This window comes from Macrobrachium nipponense, chromosome 24 (genome assembly GCF_015104395.2).
Source record: "Macrobrachium nipponense isolate FS-2020 chromosome 24, ASM1510439v2, whole genome shotgun sequence".
NCBI classification, from domain to species: Eukaryota; Metazoa; Arthropoda; class Malacostraca; order Decapoda; family Palaemonidae; genus Macrobrachium; species Macrobrachium nipponense.
The window spans coordinates 3,923,234-3,949,962 of record NC_061091.1 but is presented as its reverse complement, the minus strand read 5'-3'; the positions used below and the strand labels follow the sequence as shown (position 1 = coordinate 3,949,962).

Here is a 26,729-nt window from a genome sequence, read left to right as displayed (position 1 = left end):
ATCTCCTAAACAACATGTACATCGTATTAGAAATGCGTAATTAGCTTAATTCTGTTTCCTTCTTAAACTATACCTTACAGGTAGCGTTTGGCATCAGTTCAGTTCGCCAATCAGCACTGTTACCCTATGTTCCTAATATTAGCGTCCGACAAAAGAATGATAACTGTAGCTGTGCATTATCTTCTCGACAGACGGAAAAATAACAGATGCAATCTCTCTTTATCTTGGAATATATGGGATTTTCACATACATTAAAAAGGCAGGTTGTTCAGTGTTCATGATTAAGTCACGTGTTACGCGAGTGTTTCGGTACTAGATAATTCTACTCTTTTTTTTTTTTCTAAATGAACTAATAAACTCCAATGCTCAAGAGTGCTTTTATTTCTCATGTCGGTCGTCCGTCTCAGACAGAGTATGTAAATGGCGCATGTCGAAGAATAATGGAAAACAAATCATGTTTTTTCTAGTGATCTAACAAAAGAAGAAGAAGAAAAAAAGTAGTTCTCGTTCCCCACCCTTCCTTCAAAGGGCCGGCACGCAACACATCCCCAATACAACAATACAACCACTGCGTAGCCACAGGCCACAATCGTCCCTCGTCCATACGGGAGAAATAAAGAAACCAACCGAAGGCTTCATTTTCTTTTTCTTCTTTTTTTATAACTAGCAAGTGCACGTAGTCATCACGGGAAATTTCTTATTAATAATATTTTTTACAGCATTAATTTTGGGACTAAAATGTAATTTTCAAAAATGGTTTTAGTCCCATTGTCAAAAACTGGGCGTTTGTAAAAGTTGCAGACACTAATAGCTTCGTAACAAATTAAATCCAAGGTCTCTTATACCTAGCTCAGGTATATAAGACGTAAAGTACCTTAGACAAAGCTCAAATATATGACTGATTGATTGATCATGGAATTTAGGGCATAGCGAGACCTGAAGTACCTTAGACCTAGCTCAAATATATGCGATCTAAAGTACCAACCATATCGATGTGAGAACTGAACTCTTTTAAATTTACAGGATATCAGTAGGACAATAGCAACAACTGAAGAAGAAGAAAATGTTAGTATAAATTTTATTTAATTAATTTAAGTACTATTCTGATTTATACACAACCATTTTCAGTACAGCCCCCCTAATCCCATGATAGTCCGAGACACGTAGTTGCTGACGAAGGCGAAGATGGCCCTGAAGTTGTCCCTATTGGTGGCCTCCGTGTACCTGACGAGGAGGTTCTTCTTGTACTTCTTCGTCAGGTCCACGTACAGGCTGGTGATGTAGTCTCTGCCGCTGGCTTCGTCTCCATCGGGACCTGATTTTGAGAGGGCGGGAAAATGTGGAATGAGTATTGATTCTCTGACGAGAACCTGCTTCTCTGTATAGTACTTCGTAGACTGGTCTGTCCATATTTATTTTACGTTTTATTTTCAATTTACTATTTTTGTCATGAAAGCAAGATGCCAAAAAGGACACGTCGAAATAAAGAATCGAATTTTACCTAAATAGAAGCAAAATTTCGATGAATTGCCTTCACAATGACATAGTACTACATGATAGCCACTGCGCATATTACCATTAGTCTGTACGGTATATGTGTACTATAAGTACATCATATATCTGATTTTTTTTTCACTGTTACAACGGTAATTCTTGTCATATTACTACGAGGGCAAGACAAAGGACAATTTTAACAATTACCCAAGAAAAAATAAATTGCAGCAATTACGTAAACAACGCTCCTAATGTGATTGCTTACAATTACTAAATTATTTAACGGCGTTTGTTAATTTTTAACAAAGTATTACGTATAAGTTACACTTTTAAAAATGTTTGGTCATCAACAACAGTAATTTAGACCAAGTCGCCCTGCATATTGACCACCTCTACTACTATACTCGGTTTTTTTCCATCCGTCCACCTGTCTGTGGTGTTTGCGTATGGTAACACTGCGTCCCGAGCGTAGATAGTTACATTCAGCTTACATTCAACAATAATAACAATATCCTATTTCGAATATTAAAGGTGTAATTCGCATACAGTACATTATTAAAACACTTTTCAGTGGGAAATGTACACCCAGATATCCTTTTATTTACCTAAAACTTACACATAGCGAACTTCTCTAAAGCCCGGGACGCAGTGTTACCATACGCAAACACCACAGGTGGGTGGACAGACGGAAAAAAATAGAGTATACTGACCCTCATACTCCGGGAAGTACTTCTTGAGGGGCTGCTCCTTGATCTTGACGCTGAAGACGTCACTCTTGTTGAGGAGGAGGATGACGGGCGTCGTGTCGAAAGGCGAGTACCCCAGCAGCTGCTCGTAGATGTCCAGGCTCTCCTGAACGCGGTTCTTAGACTAGAAACGAAAAAATAAATAAATAAATAGTAAGGAATTATGTTTTCAATGGGACGTCTGGAGCTATCTTTATATACGAGGTAATAGTTCTGTTTTCTTAAAATGAGACTAATAAGCCCAATGATTGAAGGACATCTGAACGAGTGACTCAAATAGATATAGCACTATAGAAAATACTTAAATAATAATAAAAGTGTAATGACACAAAGGTATAAAAAAATAAGTTCTAACATCATCACATTAACAAATGAACTATACTCAATTTTTTCCATCTGTCCATCCGCCTGTGGTGTTTTGGCTTGGTAACACTGCGTCCCGGGCTTTAAATAATTACGCTGTGTAAGTTTTAGGTAAATAAAAGGATATCTGGGTGTACATTTGCAACTGAAAAGTTTTTTAATAATTTACTGTATGCAAATTACACCGTTAATATTCGAAATAGGATATTATTTAAAGCCCAGGAAGCAGTGTTACCATGCGCAAACACCACAGGCGGATGGACAGATGAAAAAAAACAGAGTATAGGCATGTGTATAAAGAAAGGCGGTGGTGTTAAGATAGCAACTACGTAAATATATCAACCACAAGGCAAGTAAACACGTAGCAAGACAAATATTATACGAAAATTACGAAAAATGGACAGCACTGCGCCTAACTCATTTCCATTATCCATTACCTCTTCGGCTTCCTCCACAGTCTGGTCGTACTCGGACAAGGACGCCACGAACAGAATGGCCGACGGATAATCCAGCTGGTTGACCCAGGCTATTCTCTCGGGCCGCTGACCTCCCATGTCATGCAAGGTCATCCTGATGTTGGTGAGCTCGTAGGTCTTCGTGACGGCGCCCCGCGTCACGATGCGCATGCGCAGGATGTCGTCGATGGTGGGGACGTAGTCCTCTTGCAAGATCCTCGGGGCGTGGGCGATGAAGTAGTCGGCATTCGTCATCAGATGGAATTCGTTGCGTCTCTGGTAGGCCGCCTGTATGGCGGGGTCCTTCCATAGGCTTTCTATGGAATCCGACCAAGAGGGGTCGAGGTCGGGGGCTTCGAGAAGATCCTCCAGGGGCGGCCATTCGGCGAACTTCATGGCGATGCTTTCGACCTCTGGAGTGGAGTAGGAGTATTCGTATTGGGCAGCTGCACTTACCAGCTTGTGGATACTGTCCATCACATTACGGCGAATGTGGGGTTGGTGTCTGTTAGAGAGAGAGAGAGAGAGAGAGAGATTTTAGTAAGAACATACCCTTGCTAAAGTCATTTAACAATGAACTAAACTTTTGAACTGTTACCAATGAATGTACGTTCATAATTATTATAAAAAATTCTTCCATATATAGTACTATGACTCGGCACATCAGTTCGGATCCAAACCAAGATCTGGAAAAATGTTCCCTGGAACAGTGAATCATGTAAAACACACAGAAACAGACACACACACTCACACACACACACACTTCACCCACGTTCATCAAGATCGGTTCGTCCGTTCTTGAGATAGCCTGCTGGGTGCGTTCACACACAAAGGTGACAACGTATAAACCTTCTCTTAAGTGGTAAAGTAAACACATTGATTTCTTGATGGGGAAAAAAATAACAACAACAATCAACTGATATATGACACATGGCATTTTATAATATTACTCAAGGGTAGATGTGTTTGTGATGCTACTTTGAATTATCTACACGTCACCTCCGAGGTGCTATAGTACTAAACATGGCGTAAGCTCAATGGGACGCCGTGTTTAATCCTAGCCTCTGGGATCAAAGATATCATTTATTAACATAATTTGTCAACAACGCAATATAGAAATGGATGTATATAATATTTTGATTCTATAGGGGCTATTTTTTTCATGGCACCTCGACGCGTAGATAACCAGGCAAAGTAGCACCCAACATGTTCATACCTTCGTATGCGTTTGAAAAGTTATCATACGTTAAGCACAGTGACCGACACCATGAAACATAAAAATAGAACTGAGTAAATATTTTTTGCATATCTTTTTGTAACTATTCAAATCTTTTTTTTTTACCATAAAACTATCGAAATTAATAGAGAAGAGTTCGGCACTTAATTTGTTTTAATAGCTTCTTCTGTATCATCAGTTATTCATATTTGGAGCTATTCAGTAACTCGTCAGTACCCTACCTTCTCCTTTCCTGTACGGGATACTGGTCGCCAAACTCCAGCCTCATTTGTCTCATGAAGGTAGACTTGCCCGTGTCGGACGCTCCGACGACCAGCAACCTCGCCTCCGGCTTCGCAAACTTGGAGAGAAGAAGAAGAAGAACGGAAACTCGCGTCAGGAAACCGAGTAATCAGTACAAATATGGCATCCAATATCCAAAGAATTGACATTCAAATATTATGCATGTTAGGCCGATGTTGGCGCATGGACTCTTGTAGGAAGCTGGTAGCCTTTGAAAACGAAGATTTATAAAAAAGATAACTTGGAATCAAATAGCAGGATAAAGAGCAACTAACGTAAAGATGAGAAAAATGGTAATAATCCTGTCCAGTTAAACGTATGAGAAGCAGTTCAGGCAGAATAGGGCTATTTTGACAGAGTAAGAAACTGGCACGGGGGAAAGAACGAGGAAACTGGGTTTAATACTGCAAAGTTTCTTTAAGCAAAACATCGAGAGGTTTTTGCAACTAAATGCTGAAATTAATTTGCAGTTCTAGAAAGCATTTCTGAAAAAAAATAACCAAGCTTGATTAAATACAGCAAGAGTTCTTTATTATAAAAATCAAAAAGCTTATGCTATTAAATGCTGAAATGGATTTGCAGTTCTGGAAACCGTATCTGAGGAGGGGCAGACAATCAATAATGACTGGTGACAAAGAATGTACGTTTAGATGAATTTCAAGGGGGTTAGGAAGAATTAAAGTAGATATTGCGCAAAATACTCAAGTCTAGATATTAGAGTTAAGAGACAGGAGAGAAAATCTGGATAAAGAGGCTGACGATACTGAGAAAAATATGTATCCATTGGTGCTATGGTAGCTAACATAATTACTGATTGGGATGTCCATGGGTGACAATACAAGAAAAAAAAAAGGAATATGCCTGTAAGATTATCACAACATCAGCAGAAAAAAAACACACCACTGAATGGAATATTTTTGTGGGGACATAACTGAAAGATATATATATATATATATATATATATTATATATATATTATATATAATATATATAGATATATATATATATATATATATAATATATATATATAATATAAATATATTATATTATATAAGCAAAAAAGAAGATAGCGATGGTTTCGGTATAGTGCTGTATGAGCTGCGGCCCATGAATCTAACCACGGCCCGGTGGTGGCCTAGGACCTGTATCGTTGCCAGACGCAAGATCACGGCTAACTTTAACATTAAATGAAATCAAACCTAATCAAGCTAGAGGGCTGCAATTTGGCATGCTTGATAATCGGTGGGTGGATGACCAACAAACCAATTTGCAGCCCTCTAGCCTCAACAGTTTTCAAGATCTGAGGGCGGACAGAAAATAAAAAAGCACGGCAAGAAGATCGAAAAGAAACTCACGGCCCTGGGTTCCTCCCTGCGCGGCACGTACTCCTCGCCATAGTTAGGACAGCACACGAACTGCTGAAGAATAGTCACGATCAGCTGCCAAATTCTCCCGATGACGGACCTCAGGCAGGACGACAAATTTCGGTGGCTGTTCTCCTCCTCTCTGTCCTGCGAAGAGGAAGAAGAAGAAGAAAGGGAAGCATAAAGTGGCTGCTTCAAGTTATAGCCACGACAGCACCAATCAAATTCTTAATAAAACTCCTTTAAGAACATCAGACCAATTACTGGACGGGTGGCAATCTTGGCCCATGCAGGTGGACTTGGGAAATCTGGAGGCGTTTCAGCCACGGCCCGATGATGGTCTGCCCTATAGCGTTGCCAGAACCACGATCACGGCTAACTTCAGCCTTAAATAAAATAAGAACCACTGAGGCTAGATGGCTGCAATTTGGTATGTCTGATGAATGGAGGGTGGATGATCAGCGTACCAATTTGCAGCCCTCTATGGTATCGAGAGCAGAATGTTATTTCATTTTCTGTAATGATTCTGTCATTTTAGAAGCATATTTTCTCTCTTTCTTTGTCGTTGTTATATGAATTATCCTCTCTCTCTCTCTCTCTGTGTGTGTGTGTGTGTGTGTGTGTGTGTGTGTGTGTGTGTGTGTGTGTGTCATGCCGATGACTGCAACAGATTTCCTTAGACCTACTTCCGTTTTCCATGGACATGTAGGCCTATGACTATCAAATCGTTTGGGATTAAAGACCAAACTCTCTCTCTCTCTCTCTCTCTCTCTCTCTCTCTCTCTCTCTCTCTCTCTCTCTCTCTCTCTCCTACTTTACAGCTTATTTTTTCTGTTCTACTTGGTCCCGGGCTACATTCGGGCACTGCAGAAAGCATTTATATATACTGCAGCTGTAAGTTATAATTGGAGGCTCAGAAAACCGCAGCTAAAGATAATGTTCAGAGAAAGCGGTAACTGACTTAAAGTAAATGCGAAAGACTTTTGAGAGAGAGAGAGAGAGAGAGTGCTAATGAAAGGAATTAGTTGTGTCTTGTATGTCTATAAGATATCTTCTTAATATATACATACATTTCAGGTAGCTTAATCAACAAAAACGTCTTAAATCATTAAAAAATAGAAATCTGATGAGCTAAAGCGTTTAATCAGTATCCTTTCCTTCATTGAATAACCCTCTTTTGTGTATAGATATGGTATGGACATGTAAAGAGACGAGAGGAAGACCACCCGATAAGAAAGATGATTGAGATGGGACTACCAGGTGGAAGAAGGTTAGGCAGACCAAAATTGCGACGGATTGACTGAATGAAGAGAGATATGAGGAAGATGGAATAAGATACGAGGGAGTTGGGATTGAGTGATGAGGATACACTGGACTGAGGGAGATGGAAGGGTGTGTTGAAGGACCATTACAGCGACCCCAAATAGGGACAAACTTGTAGAGAGAGAAAAAAAAGATATATTTTTTATAATTTATCGTCAAAGGTGATTTTCTCAGCCTTTTCAAAAATGTTAAATATGATCTCAACATATCGTCGAGCGTGATTTCCTAAAAACTGCCCGTCACGTTCAAATTCTGTGAAACGTTCGAGTAGTATTATATACCACTCGGCCTAAGACAGGAAATGAGCCAAGCGAAGTTTGCAAGCTGCGTGTGGTTTCGGTCACCAGGCTATATCACCATAGGAAGTCTGGCATCACAAACGCTATCAGGATTGGCAAAGTTCTTATCAAAGATGTCATTTTTCTCTCTTTTTTTATGCCACGGGGGGCGGCGTTGCGGGGGGTAGCTGTCAATGTCCTGGATCTCAGCAAGTCTTGAGACGAAGTCACCATTAGTACTATATCACATTCTACGACATCAGAGAAGCTACATCTACGTTAATCCAACAGTGTAAATTGGATGCTCGTACCTATGACATAGAGAGAACATTCATAAAAAAATAAAATACAACTGTTAGCATTGGTTTTTATTATTGTTATTATTGCTACATACAGGCGTGTATACCCACCCACACTCCTGCTAACATACACATCTTTTATCTGGGGCGTCTTGTTCAGGTAAGCTGGGTTCTCAGTGCACCGGTCCAGCTGCCTCTCACTCAACGGTGACCTTCGTCACCCTGATCTTTCCACAGTCTTGGGCTTGAGTTTTCTCGGTTGGAGATAGACTCAAGGACATTTTCCTTTCATTGATGAATTTATTTTTTCTTCACGTTCAAGTGAATCTTTCATTGAACCTTCCGCCTTTTCATTCCGCTCGCATATTAGCATGGACCTGTGCTATGCAAGGGATCGTTTGTACCCTGTGCAGCTAGACTGTTTTTCGTTTAGTAAGATCTTTAGACTAGTCCTGATGTATTTAGGAACCAAACCGTTTAGGATTTGGATTAAGTCTTCACGTCGGCATGTTCAAACATACATTCAATCATAACAGAAATACTAGATTTCCCTTGCAAAGCTAGATTTCAGGTATTCTTATGGTAAGACCTTTTACTTAACTTTCCAAAACTGTATTCTTGCCATGTCTCTGACAGGGTAATTCTAGGCCTACCTGACCAGCGAGGAATGCATTTATATACCGTATGTCCATGTTCATAGTTACTGGTTGGTTTAGATTAAGCTTATATCGGCAAGAGCCCATAAAGCGTGAGAACTGAGAAGGTACTGAAGGGTATAAGAGGCAGCGGCTTCATGTAGACCTGGGAGGAATGCCAACCCCACCTCCCTGGCTGGCATAATCTCCCTTAGGAACTCCGACAATATGAATGCTGCTCACGGTCACACACACAGGTGAAATTAAGAAATAGTGACTGGTTGGAGGCTAGGAATGTGACTATTATAATAATTACACAGTGTCTGATGACTACATAAGATAAATGCGGTTAAAAGCACAGTGGTACTTAAGATAAATACGGTTAAAAGCACAGTGGTAGCTGTGTGTTAGTGAAAAGTCTTCCTGCTGCCTCATGCCACACTTAGCTCTTCAGCCTAGTAAGGCAAAATCTCCTCTCAAGCCATTCTAAGACTTGTGGTTTGGGGATGTAGGGCCAAAGTTGTCTTAAGATTGCAAGTATCTGACTTACTGGCAACTGCCGCGATGCCGTCTCGATGTTCGTACATACCCAGGCAAAGCAAGGACTAAAAATCTCAATAAATAATGAAGCACTTTTTAATGTATACAATTTCGCACGATGATTGTGCTCTTAGATATTGAAGATGTGGCGTAGGCTGTATTGATACAGATATTTAGTAGTTAATTGTGGACAGACAGGAACCTTGTTTTCTAATCAACAGCGGGCAATAATGGGGACGGTGACCTCTTGCTGTTGCATCTGCAAACAGTACCACATTCCTATTGCACCATGGAATTCAATACCCAACGGTGAATAAGAAAAAACGGGAAAATACTCTGGGAAGGAAGTAATTTTGTTTAGAAAACCACTGCATGGTATGGCGGTTTCCTTGGTCGGATTTTGTACAAATCATTCATTCCCATCATATAAGTCAAATTGTCACTGTTGTTGTTGTTGTTGTTGTTGTATCTTTTTGTTGATTTAAACCAAACAACGGTTGTTCTTGTTTTGAAGAATGAGTTGACCTTTGTCAGCACGGGATCTCGCTCTTGGGAAAGCCTATATGTAACCGTCCTTGCATAAATGCTCTGCCGAGACCATTTTTATGCATATCAGAACCAATATACTTGAATTCATTCTCTATCTCTCTTCATTACGTGTACATGCATGCCTACTTTGACTCGTTATCTTGTGACTACACATATACAGGACAGGGTGTGTATGCTTTCATGTCATGTGGTTATGTTGACAACACAGTCACGAAGTTACGACTTACGAACATGGCATAAGTCTTTATGTTTCAGATATGTTGCTACGTCAGCTAACACTTAAGTTCCTGGATCTACTTTTGAACGCATTACAGGATGGTTTTAACATCTGTCAAATCCTACACGCTGACGCACCACCTCCAGTCACATGCACTAAGTTTTCTCTATCAAAGGGTGAATGATTTGTAATAAGACATGAAGCAATGTGATAATAAACACATTAATTACAACAAAATAAGGAAGCTCTAGGAAAAATATAGAAAGATCTCCAGCAGAACATACCTGTTCCATGACAGTAATCAGCAGCAAGGAGTGAAGTAGTATTGCCTTCTAATTATCTATTCGAGGATAACGAATATGGGAGACATGCGCTAGATGAACTTCGTTTTCTTAATCATCGTAAGATCTAAGTTTCGATTCTGATGCATTCCGTGATTATCGTAGTATCTGCAATGTCGATCATTGAAGTTAACTACGAATTACTTCAAAGAAAACCAACAGTCAACACAAAGGAAAATATTTACGTCTTGTGTTAGCCACCAAAGCGCTTGAGACGGAGTCTCTTCGCTCAACTGGTAACTGAGTCTGAGAGTTGGTCAATCCTACAGTTTATAAGCACCCCATGTAATCACCGAGGGCCGGATACCGCAAGTTTATGTGTATCGTCTGCAGGATGTATACTTTGGAGACAATGATTTGGACTTTCATTTGTCAGAACTTAAAATAAGCCTAAATAACTCGGCTTTTACGTAGGACGTAAGGTGCGCTTCTTGACTTCGTACTACATGTCTGGTAGCTGTTGGCATCGTGAACTTGGGAACTTGGAAGTTGGATGGGAGAGAGCGTCCGAACTTCCGAAACTGGAAGAAAGCTTCGACGAAAGTTAGAAATTTAAGGACAGTTGAGAATTGACCGTCGGGTAGGAGTCTGTGTCCCTGAGATAGGCCTACATAAATAGGCAGACAGACGTTCCACAGATAACTTTTAGTGTCGCAGAAAGCCAAAGTTTGATATGCGATATATGCATATCCGGCAACAATTGTCTTTGCGCCGGCAAGTGATTTACAGTTGCTGTCAACCATAATATCCCCGAAGGGAGTGTTAGTGCCGCCAGTGCAACTCGCGTGGTGCACTGTAGGCTTTCTATAAGTACTTTTGCAGCGTCCCTTCGGCCCCTAGCACTTTCTGAAAGAGGCGCCCAGTGTGCGACTCAGCACAGCCTAAATGTCATAAATCAAATTAAATCAACTCTGATACGAAGTAAAACACATGAAGTTAAACTTCGGAGCACCGTTAGAGTGCTTAGGATTAAGGCGACTTTGCTTGATCTATCTATTGCCTAGCTCTGGAATTTCCACTGCTCTCAAATTCTTTTCCTTTTTTTTTTCTTTAGTAAAAGCTCGAAATTTTGAAAATTGTAGTCCTGTCTTCTCCAACGAAAACTGTATTGTATTAAAACCCCCTTTTTTAATGTTTCATATACATGTGCTCACCGACAAATAAGATGAAAGCTGACAGCTCAAGGGAAAAGAAAATAGGGTCGCCGTGTTGCCCATATATTGATTTAATTTCATAACCAGCTTAAAATATTCGGTAAAATCAATAACAGTCTGGTCTTCACGATATATATGTAAAAAAAAAAAAAAAAAAAAAAAAAACAGGCACACGGAAAGCGTCTGATATATGCCTATAAAACTGCAACGCCCATCTGGTAAGATAAAACATATCCAAAGAAGTCTACTGGTAATTTGAACCAATTGCGTTAAGCCTTGCCGTCTTCCAGCTCGGGGTGGCCTATCTCGCCACTGGCCCCTTATTTTAATAATAATAATAATAATAATAATAATAATAATAATAATAATAATAATAATAATAATAATTAATGAGGAATGAGAGTACCTTGACTATGATTTGGTACGATACAAAACCATATGCAAGATGTGGCTGCACGTCTTGTAATATATAAATATATACTTGTAATATATAAAAGCAGAGCAGAGATAAAATAAAAATGTGTATACGTGTTATCTCCGTGAGTATGGACACGCTAATACCTTCATCGTGATAATCTTTTTGTTATCATCATCAACGCGTCATTATATTCATTGTTCACATTTCCTTGGATTGCAAATCATATCAGTTATTATTACTCTCTCTCTCTCTCTCTCTCTCTCTCTCTCTCTCTCTGTTTTTGAGATCAATAAAAGCAATGTTGTGCGTTGCGACATCAATTTTACACCACCCTCATTCGTGAATTATGTTTCTTTTATGCATCCATTTCTTTCATGCTCTCATTTCTGTATATACAGTACCAGTATGGAATAATACGAGTCAACAAAAATAAATACAAAAAAACCTTCAGTTTATACCGTGATCCTTTCGCTACACTGTAATCGATAAATTACATTTGTTTACGATCATGGCAAGAGTTGTTACGTAACAGACAATACGAAGTGGCGAATCCTCGCCTCATTGTAAACTGTTCATTGTAGAACGCATTATTTGCATTTGCGTTGCGAGTCTTATGTTTAGATGCAAATGATAAATATGGCAATAATAAACGAAATCTATTTTGCAAAGAGAAATGGAACCCGGAGACGAGGTTTGGAAAAAATGTCATTCCTATGTTCAGCAATGTATTCACCCACACGTCACAAGAAATGATTATGATGCAATTGTAATTGGTCTTTATTTATCGTTGCACTCATTGCCACTTCGTTTTAATAGACAGACCATTACGAATAATTTTCTCTGGGTGTGTTATTATTTATTATTTATTTATTTTCTTTTTTTTTGACAAATTACATCAGGCAGCGTCATAACGCTGTCCGCTTATTGCGTAATTACTGTCTCGTCAAACGCTTATTTATTGGCAAAATAAAGCAGGATTTAAGTAACCATTGTGATATGTTATTGTTATATGATATTTTAATTGTATTTGTAATTATATCTCACCCGTCAGCAATAAAATATAACGATGAAAAAGAACCATCGACGAAGTTTTACTATAAAGGTTATGTCAAATTTGTCAATGTTGCTCGAGTCACAACATCGCTGTGGGTGAATGCCACCGAGTGACCGAGTCTCGACTCGTGTTGTTTAATGAATATCGAGTGAAACGTTACTGTAAAGTGCTCCTGTGCAGGTAAGACTGGTAGAATAGTAGTAACTTAATCATCCGGGCGACATAGAGATAGTGTACAAGGCTGCCAGAGCAGAAAGTTCCGCCTTTCCCGATGATTTTTGAACCCGGTGAAGAATTTTCGTCGCCATGTTGGGAAATTAGGTAGTAGTAAGTCTTGTCGAACGTTTACGCTGTATTATTCGGTGAAGCCAGTGTAACCTTTTGCTGGAGAGAGTTTTGTTATATATATTTATCAACTTTTTAAAGATAAAATTTGGGTATATGCCAAGGCAGCGGTCAGGGTTTTAGGGTAAACAACCGCATGGACTGGCCCAACACACCGACGGTCATGGCTGGCCACCCTCCGAAAAAGTACTTATAACGCGTCCTGACACCAGAGATGGGCATCAGTCGCGACTTGCTGTTGGTGAGAGACGGAGCTAAAGACCTCTACTCTCCTTTCGAAGTAAGTATTTCTCTAAAGTTAGAAATTAAGGCCAAATTTAAAGCATTAAACAGAGGGTAGTGAAAAGGGTGTCCAACGCAGTGCAAATCTCACCAAAAAGCTTTCGAAATTTTTACTTACGCTCAAATATTTTAGACGACTGACGCCATCTCGATGTTTGTGGAGTCGCTTGTGTCAACAAACTTAAGATTTCCCGTGATAAATCCGCACACCACTTGTACCTATAGATGCTGGGGCACTTAATCGGAACACAGTCACTGGCCACGAGTTTTTTGGGGAAACTAGTACCTACTGTTTTGGTAGAAGATGACGACGAAGCGTGCACTAGATAATTATTTAAATAAATAGTAAAACATCAATATTTTACATATTTATGATTATTAATTTGAAAATATTAGTTATTGAAAAAGTAACCCGATTCTGACTCAAATTTAAGTAATTATTTTTTCAGAATTAGAACTTTCATTTGAGTCGTGTATTAGGGTAAACAATCACGGACGATCCACCATCACGCAGGACGGGTCTTATGCACTCTAGGGTAAAAAAACTGCATGGTACAGGGGTGGACCATGTACGATCAATGTGTACAACCCCAAGAAAAGTACATTATTACGCGTCCTGACACCGGAGTAGAGGTCTTAAGCTCCGTTTCTCACCAACAAGAAGTCGCGTCTGATGCCCATCTCCGATGTCAGGACGCGTTATAATGTACTTTTTTGGGGGTTGTACACATTGATCGTACATGGTCCACCCCTGTACCATGCGGTTTTTTACCCTATATTTAATTGGTGAAACGAATACAATTACAACTCTAAGCATACCATTAAAAAGATTGAAGTTTCGTCAACATAATGTGATGGTATTTCTTCAGAAGCAGTCTGCACTGGATATTAAAATAAATAATCACCTACATGGAAAGAGCATGTGAAAAGCAATATAAAAAGCATAGTCATTATATGAGAGATTGAACGGGGTGGAATTAAATGAGCTTGATAAGTTTTTACCTCGAATTTTCCTAAGTCGGGAGAGGTGTTTCCTCTACGGTAATGTTTACTTTTAATGAGCCCTCTAACTTATTTTCTTACGCAAAACAACCAGAAAGGAGTGCTTTGCAGCAATAATAATAATTAGGAGCACCTACTGATTCGCGGGCCCACTCGACCGCCGACCGAAATCAGCGGAAGAACACCAAAGCCAATATGGCCGCGATACCAAAACAACAACAAACAAAGTAAGGAGCGATTAAATATCGGCGACCATCGATTTGTGTGTGCTGTCAGTAAGGCCGTAGCGGAACGGCGCTTCGCGCCTTATCCGCAAATTTAAAGATTCTTGGCAAGCACGGCATGTACGGCAAGAGGTAATGTTGCGCAGCGCGCGCTACCCACAGGGTTTACAGTAATGCTAAGGTCACACATTCACGTATCAACGCACGCACGGCCACGCATGAGCGGAAATTGGTAGTTGGCAACAGCTCACGTCAGTAAACCGTAAATGTAACGTAAAACACACGTAAAATCGTAAACGTACGGCGACGTGTCGTCCGGGTGCTAAGCTCCGCCCACTAGGGCGCCGTAGCCCACTCCAGTTTTGAAATGTTCAAAACAAGTCGTGGGTGGTCACGCCAAATGTCTCCTGACGTAGCTCCAGGCATTGCACGTGGGACCCACGGTGACTGCTGCGGGGTACGCGCTAGGGTCACCTGCATTGTTCGCCGTCGTTGTTTTCTTTCCGCCGCGAAGCACGTGGGCCTCCTAATTGCGCTGCAGCCTACGGCGAAACCGATTCACACATTTACAACCCTGTACGACATGGCAACGCTGTAGCGTGGTATAAAAGGTCAGGTCGGCGCCCTCGGGTCATCTGTTGGAAAATCAACTTGAAAATATGGCCACAGGATTATCCCAAGACCTGACGGTCTCAGTTATTTCTTTCATTGACAATGGCGGATTTTGGAATAATCCTTTAGCGCTGGCTCCTAATACGATTTCCACTTTCTCCTGACTTTTGACCGCTATCATCAATCAAACAATGAATTGGAATCTGTCAGAGGGGTACAGGGTAATCCCAGGCTCTATTCCCGAGGTAGTATTCCAGCGTTCCGGTACACAAATCTCAACCAGAAATCAACAACCGGGTCATTTTCGTCAACAGGATTCCGGCATCTACCGCCTATACGTCGTCTGTCACACCTGCTCCAGTAAGAAATTAATTTATGATTAGCAACGCAGGAACAGTAGAGGAGTTGGGGCCTGGTGTTATTGGTAAGGTTTCCTTTAGGCCATGAATAATCCCGGGTTGGACGAGTACTTATATGGACCCATGCACCCAGGGGGTGTTTCTCTGTGTCTCAGGTGGCTGATCATGATTCAGAATATGGAGACAAGGTTTCAATAAAAGGCGAGTGGGAAATGGATAACGAATATAAAAATACTGGGGAAATTTCTGACGAAGACAATTGTTAGGATGTCTAGTAGTCCTTTTTGAAATAACCTTTACTGCTTAGGCCAAAAATAACAAAAGACTTCACTTGTAGACAGCAAACGTATAGTATAATCTGCTAGAATAACTTTCACACACACACACACACACACACACACACACGAACACTTTCCCGGTAACACGGTATTCTCAGATTATGGAAGTGTCGAAGATATTTATTTCTTCTGAATAGCAGTCTTACATAATGGTGCAACAAATAATGTAAATATCTAAGAGGAATTCTATATATATCTGAAAAAAATATTATCCTGAATAGGTAGAATTCCTATTTATTTTTAAGAAGGTTTGATAAGTTATTAGATGTTATTCTATATCGCTTAAATATAAATCGCCCATAGTCAACAGTTTTTATAGTCTAAGTGTATGTCTGAATGGTAAAATCGAAGCAAGACAATTCTAGTGCTAATCTTATATAAGAGCTCCCAAAGCGTTCATAAATCATAATTCCTAAAACTACGTATTGTATTCCTTGTCGACTGGTTACTTGGTTATTGCTATAATATAATTCAGAAATGGGGTTAATATATAATCAGTGATGTGCTCATTTACAACCATTATTCTAATTGCGTCTACTGAAATGTTTTTGTTGTACAATTAGAAAGTATATATCTTGGTAAATACTCTTCTCTCTCTCTCTCTCTCTCTCTCTCGCTCTCTCTCTCTCTCTCTCTCTCTCTCTCTCTCTTCTCTCTCTCCTCTCTCTCTCTCAATGACAATAAATCTCGATTTTGTGTGCATATAATTTTCAACTGTAATATTCAGCTGTGTTGTAGATGTCTTTCGCGCATTCAAACAGAATAAAAAAAAAAAAAAATTAAAAACTGTAGTAATGTGCTCATACCCCTGGCAACAGCACAGCCCCACAACGGTGGGCGTGGTCTTGACGTGAAGTTGATCGGCGTAAGTTCCAGGTAGACGTCCGACCTTGCTTTCTTTGCGCGTACATTTGCGGCGCAATTTACGTCGCTGGCTTTACGTCCGGTAGCCCGTGTCCTGTTTACCAGCTGTTCAAGGTCATTTCACCGCGATGATGCCCAAGATCCACATACGTGGGCATACGCCGTCGTGATACGTGAATGTGTGACCCCAGCATAAGGCTACTTACCGTGGCAGATAGATTTGGGTGTCGCATCGCTTACGCCGACGTCCTTTCGTCACTACAGAGCGATCACACCCAAAGGCGTTCCTGTTGTAGTCGATCCGACAAATAGCTCCACAACACTTGCAGTTTTTTTGGCTGAAGAATTAAATTATGTCTCTGAGCATATTCAATCACAACTTCTTTACCACCACCACTAGACAAATAATGATAAAATTCACCGTAACCCACATTGCACTGCAAACAATCGGTAGGAAATCGAAGGTCTCTGTCAAAATTAATGCCAGAAGGGCCAGCCACTACCTATGCCATAGCTACAGGAAGACAAAATGCCGGTTTTTGCTTCATTTTTCGAGTATTCAGTCAAACAAGGATACCAGTGGACACTGGACAGCTAACTTTATTACTCCGCTGAAATGCTAGTGAAACTTAGTTTTCGACTAAAGTCGTTCGTAATTGGTTATGAAACCCATGACGTCATAACGATGTCACACCTCTCAGCCAATAATGAGTAACTGGAACTGCTTTTGTTTCCGTAAGAAAGTAAGTTAGAGGGCTCATTAAAAGTAAACATTACCGTAGAGGAAACACCTCTCCCGACTTAGGAAAAATTCGAGGTAAAAACTTATCAAGCTCATTTAATTCCACCCCGTTCAATCTCACATATAATGACTATACTTTTTATATTGCTTTTCACATGCTCTTTCCATGTAGGTGATTATTTATTTTAATATCCAGTGCGGATTGCTTCTGAAGAATTACCAATGTGATATATGAAAGCCCCATACGAACTAAAATAAGCATGTGACGCTCTTCGTAAAATATGTTTTTAAGGCAGGTTTGAAGTCCAATATGGCGGCGGTGGTTTGGCTGGCCGGTCTAATCACAGACTGTCCGCCATCTTTCCCAGCCATCCTAGCACTCATTTGAACAATGTTAGCGTATATATGTAACGTTTATTGATCTTACTCAAGATTGCAGTTGTAATCCGCACAATAAAACTACATTTTGTTGCCTATATTACTGAAAGTATGAAACTTGTTATTCCCGGGGTCATGGTTTGAACTGAATTCATTTTCACCTTGTAATCGGTGGTTTTATCCTTATTGCCATCACAGCTGAAACTCCACAGTGCTTATTTGATTGTAATTATACACATTTTGGTCTTAATTCACTCCAAATTGCACTTGAACCACGTTGCTGTTCCTGTTTCCTAAGTGCTTACTCAGCAAACACAGTTACGAGCAGCAGCAGACGACACTATTTATGATGTGCGAAACTTTATTCCCTTAATTGTTTACTTTACTCATTATTTAGTTTAACTTTACTTTATTTCAAAATGTTTATTTAATTCATGTCTATTATCCCTTTTTTGAAACCAAATTACTCCGAAAAATTAGATATTTCTAAAGTAGATACAAACCAATGTTTCTAACCTTGTCATACATCTGGCTGCCGAAAATGATCGCGGAGCAGATGACGATTAGATGATTTAGCACTTTTCATTGATTAAAGTCTATATTAGTATTTTGATTTTATTAATAACTGTATGCCAGAAATAAATGTAACCTTAAATGTTTGCATGCTAAGAATGGCAAAATCATCGTTGCCACATTAGTGGAGCTTCACGCATACGCAGATGCATTATTATAAACAGTTTCCATGAATTCTAGTTGTCATAGTAATGCAATAATGATAAAATTGCTTTGATATTTATGTATATACTTTTAATACATAGGCTAATTTCATCAATTTCCACATTTTGTGTAAGTCTTATACCCAGTTTGGAGGGTGAACATGTACCAATTGGCAACACAAAGACACGATACCCTTATAAATTACGGCACTGGGTGTAATACACCTGAAAATGCCTATGTGATTGGACTAGAAGTGGGTGTTAGGACGATTCGATACCTACCTTCCTGTCGGTTACGTGAAATTGCAAGTTGCTTGGGATATTTCATACATGATTATGCACAACTCACTCCCTTCCCTTTGCAGCATTCACGTCTGACTGTTTGCGTTTCATCATTAAGAATACATTTCATACCCATAATTTCTTTGTTAAAATTTGACCTTATTGGAACATCTACTTATATATATATTCCATTACTATATCCTTTTACACACATTTCAATTTACACCTTTTTCTCCCTTCTCTTTCCATTATCCACCTCTGTAAGTTCCCAAATTATATTCCCTTGTTAGAACAATCGTGGTTTAGTAATTTTCAGTTAGGAGTGTTAGATTTTGTTGGTTAGTTATGGTTATTTGCCATATCCACTACCCAACAACCCATAGTCACTTAGCAAACTCGTTCCTCCTGTGGCCCCCCCCGTACCCCGCCTTCCCCGTAGTGAACATATGGCTCCGTGGTGGTTGCAGAATTCAAACATGGCGGCTGTGGTTGCATTTCACCAAGCACTTGGTAGATCGATCTATAGAACTATTCCACGGTGCTCTAGACTATGGCAGTTGACATTTTCCATGTTATTTTACTTGCTTTACAAGAGTTGAAGGGAACATTTTTTTCATTCCTCTGGAACTAAAGTTTAATTTACCTTTGAACTTGATACGTCAGCCCGTTGATACTGTCTTCTAGTCTTCAAAGAAAAATTACTGCTTAGTTACAGTCCGAATAAATATTACAGTGGACCCCCCGTATTAGAGTTCCCCGGATTCACACATTTGCGGATTTCTCTCGGGAACGTTTCCCAGCATTCACAGAAAATTCGCACATTCGCAGTATTTTTCTATGAGAAATATCCACAAATTCCTGTTTTTTAATCAATTTCATCATAAAATGCATTTTTGTGATAAAACTATTGAAAAAACCAAGTATGAACATTTTTAGTGTGTTTTTCTTGAGTTTTAACTAACAAAATAGGCTGTTTTTAGCGTTTTATAGAAGTTCCGAACATTCGCGGGTTCTAACTATTCACGGGTACTTTCAAATCTTGTACAGTAAGTAAAATAGCATAGGAAAATGTCAATTGCCATAGGTCTCATTGTACTGCGGGGATGGTCCACAACTCTTGACTGATAGTCATGGCAGCGAATTAAAGTACTTTTTCGGGAATGTGACCACATTCTGGATTGGTGGCTGCCAGGGTAAAATACCGAATGGATGGTGGCTGCCAGGCTAAAATACCAAATGGATGGTAGCTGCCTGGGTAAAATACTGAATGGCCGGCCTCTACCTACCGTAGCGTGACCACCTTCCCGAAAAAGTACTTTAACGTCGTGTAACCCAGGATAGACGGTAGTCAAGAGCCAGCGTCCATCGAAGCAACACCTCAAGACCTTTACTTTCCTTCTTGAAATAAGTGTTTTCTCCCAAGTCACAAATTGCAATAATTTCCTGTTTTCAGGAAGGTGGTCACGCTGCTGTAGAGGCGGCTGCCAGGTGGCCATTCTGTATTTTACCATGTGTCACCACTCGGTCATTTACCCTGTCCCTCTTGCTTGTCTGATATTTAGTCTTTTATTGTTTTTAAGTTTATCACTAGGGTGGGTGGTAGTAAATACGGCTCCCATTTTGCGTGTTGACATTAGTTCCCTAACTAGTGGGACACAGTAGTAGTCTTCATTTTACGCATGATATGCATCTCCCAAATTGCACAAGAAATTATGGAGTTTTAAAGGAAAATCGTGATATGCATCACCCAAATTGCACAAGAAATTATGGAGTTTTAAAGGAAAATCAAAACCAGAATCACACACACACACACAAAAGAAAAATTGTTAGGAACATCGTAATCTAACCTAACCCAGGGCACCAAGTTCTTAAACCTGGTAAGTCGCAAAACTAGGTTTCCATAGCATATGTAAAACTTACTATACACTCTGTTTTTTCCATCTGTCCATCCGGCTGTGGTGTTTGCGCATGGTAACACTGCGTCCCAGGCTTTAAATAATATCCTATTTCGAATATTAACGGTGTAATTCGCATACAGTAAATTATTACAAAACTTCAGTTGAAAATGTACACCCAGATATCCTTTTATTTACCTAAAACTTACACGTAGCGTAACTATTTAAAGCCCCGAACGCAGTATTACCATGCGAAAACACCACAGGCGGATGGACAGATGGAAAAACAGAGTATATAGGTATATCATCAGGCCAAGGAATGAAGAAACCAGGCTGGAACAAAAAAGTAAAATTACCATGAAAGATCTATGTTCTGGCACACACAAGGCTTCACAGTTGTTTTCCTTCGCAGCAGTTAAGTGGCTTTTAGGCAAACCTTGTAGAGGGAACAGTTGGTATCAAATTATTTTTTTTGTTGATGAATTTATGTATAGGTAGGGTTTCCGTGCAGTCAGCTTTTGATCTGTAGTTTTTTCCTCCATGAATTTGACACAAGTACAGTACTTTGAAGGGTACCGTAGCAAATAGTTTCACTGCTTGTGTTGTGTTTTGGAGAGGCTTGGCAAAAATTTATTTTGCATTATCTGATGTTGCTAATTTTAATGGTACTTGAGTTTGGAAGCTAATATCTGTGCAAATAAGTAATCCCAATTAAAGGTTGAAACCCAAGACTCCATTCAGTTTAAGAATGGGTAGATTTTTAAATCGTATAAGATGAAACCGTTCAGGACAGAGATTTTTTTTTTCTCTCCAAGATAATCAGAGGCCTGAGTACACCAGTTAGTGTAGCTCACTTAATTTGTGGCTTTGAAAGTGTGAACTATAATTTGCTCCATTGGCAACATGAAATTAGAGGCAAATGATATAAAGGTTAAGAAGCATTAAGGTCAGAGAAGAAATTGTTAGTTATCAAACGAAAAAAAAAAACTACCAACGTGCACTTGGAAGAGATATTGAGTTAAAGCTATTTTGTCAGTATAGTACACAGATTCTTTATTGGAGGAAGATAGTGTTTACAACTCAACCTTTTATAAACCTTTTGTAACGCATTTCTTTAAGAAACAGTACTCCTGATTTGTTTATAAAACCATTCAGCATTAAAAAAGAAACTTGCATTATGTGGCAAATTTACTAAGGAGGTCTTGGAAAAAAGATTGTACAGTATACCTTTTCAACACCCAAAGTTGAGATTGTTTAATCTGTCAAGATGCTCTTAAAGCTAAATTGTTTTAGCACTTGGAATGCTAATTTTTATAAATAATAATGGAGAGTAGTTTTTGTTCTTGAGTGATTTGGTAAGGAACAGTATACCAGAGGTTATGAATTGAGCACTAGTCAAGTATATGCTCCTTCCTCTGCATAAACATGTAATGTTAAAGCTGTATGATTTAACATTTCCTTATCTCTTTCAGTGTGTGTTTGTGCCAACATGCCTTCAGCATTAGACTGCAAAGTCTATGTTGGAGACTTGGGCTCTGGTGCGTCCAAACAGGAGTTGGAGGAAACCTTTTCATTTTATGGTCCTCTTAGAAATGTGTGGGTTGCCAGAAATCCACCTGGTTTTGCCTTTGTGGAATTTGAAGATGTGAGAGATGCAGAGGATGCTGTTAGAGGACTAGATGGCAGGTAAGTATTTTTTTCTCTCTCTCTCTCTCTCCAAGAATTCCCAAGATTTCTTCATAATTTCCCTTATTAATCGTTTAGAATCAAGGAGATGGTTTTTTTTTAATATGATTTATATGGTAGTTGTATGACTGAATAACACTCTTAAGTACTTTGTTGCTGTTTATTTGGTTAATGAAGAAGTTTTACATGTTTTCTGTTATTTTTCAGAACAATATGTGGTCGCAGGGTGCGTGTAGAACTCTCCACAGGTAAAAGCAGAGGCCGTTTTAGAGGTCCTCCGCCTCGCAGAGGTCGCCCTTTTCATCCAGAGGACAGATGTTATGAATGTGGTGAAAGAGGGCACTATGCCAGGGATTGCTATAGGTACAGCCGACGACATTCCAGGTAGTGTAACTTTTCTCCTTTTTTTTATAAAAGAAACCGCGATTCTGCATCTGGTCGTTATTGCACGAATCCTAAAGTCCTGAGCTTGGTCAGTAAGCAATCTTATTTTGGGTACTGTAGTTGGGTGGGTTGGTGGGTGGTTGAATGGTTGGGTTAGTGTAAGCCCATACTTAGGTTTCACGTAGGTCTTAAATGGGATATGCTTTCTTATTTTGTTTTGTTTTTGTTTTATTTTTCCATTCAAAGGAGTTCCTTTCTTGTGATGCTTAATCTGCCTTAGCCCTGTCTTTTGGCCTTGTGTGGTCTACAGTAAAAAGAAAGAGAAAATAGATAAGGGGGTTGTAATTATGAAAAAGAAGGAATTGCTATTAAATACACTCATATTTTGTAGGCAAAACGGCTGAGATCCCCATTCCCAAACGAGTAGTAAGATCGTCGCTCTGTCAATTGAGATCATCGCACTCCATCTTGAATTCCTTCTGGCCACACTCCTTGAACTTCATGGCCTCATTTGTAAAGCTTACTGCCTGCCAGTCATTCAGCGTAGAACTCTATCGTGCTCTACTTGAACATCGCAGTTACATGAGCGTTCAGCGCAGGTTAAACACCGCAGTTACATGACCCTACTACCTACGTGGTCGAACGTCAGACCTTCAGACAACCTTCTGAGATACATGACTCTAGACAGAGGCACAGTAAGCTTAATGATGTAAAATTTAATTGATCGTTATTTTAATTTAGGTAGATTACTCACTGAGTTTCCTAGTCCCCTTTACTTTTATTTATATCATTTCAGCCAGAGGCAGTTCATGTAAGTAATTGATGAATGACAATATCCATTGAAATGTCTGTGCAAATCTGATTTATGGTCTCCTGATGTCAGTATGCTTACTTAAAACACAAAATAATAAAATTTAGTATTGCTGAAGAGTTTTGCATTGGAGTAAAGTACTACTGTATATTTAAGTGAATATGAAAAGCAGGTACATAGGGCAGACCATAACGAGTGGGATGTACTGAAAACGTGCTTGTCATGCCTATACACACCAGGTTCATCTGAAGCGGCCCTCCTCCTCCTCCCAAAAATCCAGGCCCTATTTTGTGTGCATGGCAGACCCCCCCTTACATGTAGGGTCGTGAAGGGATTGGAAATTAAACACAGACTAGCATCCTCCGTACTCAGGGGCATTGGATTTGCACTAATCTTATAGTTAACATCTTTCCTGTACTAACAGTTCTCTTTGCATAGGTACTCGAGGTCCCGAAGTAGAAGTCGCTCTCCCAGGAGGAGGAGATCTTACACCCGTTCAAGATCTCGCTCTCGTGACAGGTCCAGGAGTAGAACTAGGGATCGTTCAAGATCAAGAGACAGAAGCCGTTCTAGAGACAGATCCAGGTCACGCTCACGGTCCAGAGATCGCAGTCGTTCTAGAGGTGGTTCCAGATCTCGGTCACAGTCTAGAGAACGTGACCGTTCACGATCACATGATGATAAAGGGTAAGTACTTGTAAGGATTGATTTGCAAATTGTTAGGCCAGTGGTACTGTCATAGCTTTTCTTCTCAATCTTTTAAATCAAAATGCACATGAAATATTTTCTGTAAGTTTTCATTCTGTTTTAATTTCTATTTTCCCATTTGGGGTTGAAGGTAAATTTCTGAAATACATAGTTGATTGTAGTGGCATGTATGTTGCTTTGGTTTAGAGGCTTAACTTATCAAGGATTTAACAGAGCAGTTTTTTTGCTTGTAATCAGATTGTATGTAGGATTGAAAGTTTTGAATTTGTGTTATTTTTCTGTAGGTTTGAAAGATTTGTATGTACTAATTTATGCCATGGATGATATGATAACCATAGGGGTTTCTTATGTTGCATTTTTAACTTCTTTTTTTTCCATATTTCAGAGACCGTAGCAGATCTCGATCACCAGCACAGAATGGCAGCCCCAAGGAAGAGATGAATGATGAATGATATTTTATGCAATATGTTTAGGCGCCCTCTTTTGTACCTTGCATGTCTTAGGTTAAACCTTATATTTTTGTGATGTAGATCAAAATATTGTCGTGACAGTACTTCACAATACAAAACATCAAACTAGAAGTGCCCATTGGTAAAACAGCAGGTTATTTAGTACTTCACAACAAAACATCAAACTAGAAGTGCCCTTTGGTAAAACAGCAAATTATTTAGTGGTTAATTGTGTTAGTTTTAGACAGTCCTCTTACTGTAAATTTTGAGTGGTTGTACTATGTGTTAAAAATTTGTTTCTTTGATGTGTTTTGTATTGGTCACATTCCAGCAGTTTTGAATGTGTATGGACTAAAATAAAATATAAATATCGCATAATGTTTTATGATTAATCTCCGGGTGCCTGCCAAGTTGGTTGAAATTGTGTTTGGAAATTTCTTATTTTTAGTTTTTATTTTTTCCCATCAAAGACACCGGGTTTATTTTTTCCATGGGTCATCTTTAGGTGTATTTCATCTTGGGGTTGTAGAGTGATGAAGGGAATTCCTTCCAACTTGGACAAAGGTAGAAATGTACCAACTGCTAATGGTTGGGATACAGTGGGTCCAGCTTGTACTATCAGGGTGTCTTACGTTGTCACAACTGACATAGATGAAGGGATTTATGGTTAAACGTACTACTAGATGGACGTATGCAAGAATGCATATGGGAAGGCTCGTAGTATGTCTGTGTACTTTCGTACACGAAGGAAGATCAAACATTGCAACGTTTGCATGGTTAAGCTAGTATCACTAGTAATTTCTTGCTCGCGGTTTTGGCCAGCATCCAGCTGACGCTCGCGAGCAAAAGTGTTTTACCGTCACACTAGGACCTCGTGGTTTTGAGGAGCAGTAGGAAAAAGTAAACAAAACTGATCAGCTGATATGGCGCCCAGAAATTCTCGGACTGTTGCAAGATGTGCAGCATGATGTGTTTTCTCGGAATCTTACGTGAATGCAAGAGTAACAAAAAACTTTAGTGGGTCAGGAGAAGAGAAGCCAAAGGTCTGAGAGTACGTCCTATCAGCAGCAGCTATCTTGTTTGGTTACACTATGCGGTCGCTCGCGGTTTGTGCGCGCCGCTTCCCGTCCAGTCGGGAAGCAAAAATCTCGAGCTGAAACCTCACTGTTTTCCATTTTCGCCAGCAACGGCTCGCTGCTGGAGAAAAAAAAGGCTTAGTGTGAGGCCATCTTTACAGTGATTTCATTCAAGTTTGGTCAAGTAAATCACTGTGTGTATGAAAGATGTATACTGTACTGTGTACTGTAAGTGTGACTCATTTTTACAGATAATTATTCTGAAGAATTAAACCAAAGGGGAAATTATAGCTGGTCTGTCTAATTTGTACACGACTTAAGACATGATTTTTAAACTTTTTTAAAATGCAAGAGCAGAGACGCCTTTGATAACATCCAAACTTTACCAGTCAAACACCTCTTCTGCGCCTCGGTGGCGTGATTGGTATGGTCTTGGCTTGCCACCTCGGTGGCCGCGAGTTCAATTCTCGGCCATTCCATTCAGGGGTGAGAGATGTGTATTTATGGTGATAGAACTTCACTATCGACGTGGTTGGAAGTCATGTAAAGCCGTTCGTCCCGTTGCTGAATAAACACTGGTTCCATGCAACGTAAAAAACACCATAAAAACTATCTTCATTATTGCACCATTTAGAATGACTGAAAAAGTTGTCTGTTGATAAAGGAAGGTAGATTTTGCCTTAAACACTTGACTGCAGGAAACATGAAAATGCTGATGCAGGTATGTAAAGTAGAATTAAACGCTCACTTACAAATTAAAACGCCCTAATAGATTTTCAAAAAAGTTTCAGAATAAAAAGAAATCAAATAACATTCTCTTGAATACTA

At 39.6% G+C, this 26,729-nt stretch overlaps 2 protein-coding genes across 4 annotated transcripts; one reads left to right on the top strand and one right to left on the bottom strand.

Annotated features, from left to right (window-relative positions):
- Positions 1-1,064: 1,064 nt before the first annotated feature.
- On the bottom strand, positions 1,065-17,223 carry LOC135205097 (guanine nucleotide-binding protein subunit alpha-11-like). Of its 3 annotated transcripts, none has more exons than XM_064235427.1 (6): positions 16,981-17,223; positions 5,932-6,087; positions 4,517-4,635; positions 3,041-3,563; positions 2,205-2,364; positions 1,065-1,315 (listed from the first exon to the last, which is right to left on the bottom strand). In XM_064235427.1, the coding sequence occupies exons 1-6, from the start codon at positions 17,005-17,007 to the stop codon at positions 1,125-1,127; spliced, it is 1,176 nt and encodes a 391-aa protein (XP_064091497.1). In that variant the 5' UTR covers positions 17,008-17,223; the 3' UTR covers positions 1,065-1,124. The 3 variants fall into 3 exon arrangements, with proteins under 3 accessions (XP_064091497.1, XP_064091508.1, XP_064091507.1); XM_064235438.1 differs by lacking the exon at positions 16,981-17,223 and adding an exon at positions 10,066-10,579; XM_064235437.1 differs by lacking the exon at positions 16,981-17,223 and adding an exon at positions 7,952-9,132.
- LOC135205100 (serine/arginine-rich splicing factor 7-like) lies at positions 12,780-25,203 on the top strand. The gene is made up of 5 exons (XM_064235442.1): positions 12,780-12,928; positions 22,260-22,473; positions 22,681-22,857; positions 24,107-24,355; positions 24,762-25,203. Exons 2-5 carry the CDS (start codon positions 22,277-22,279, stop codon positions 24,826-24,828), a joined length of 690 nt encoding a protein of 229 aa, XP_064091512.1. The 5' UTR covers positions 12,780-12,928; positions 22,260-22,276; the 3' UTR covers positions 24,829-25,203.
- The last annotated feature ends 1,526 nt before the right edge of the window (positions 25,204-26,729 follow it).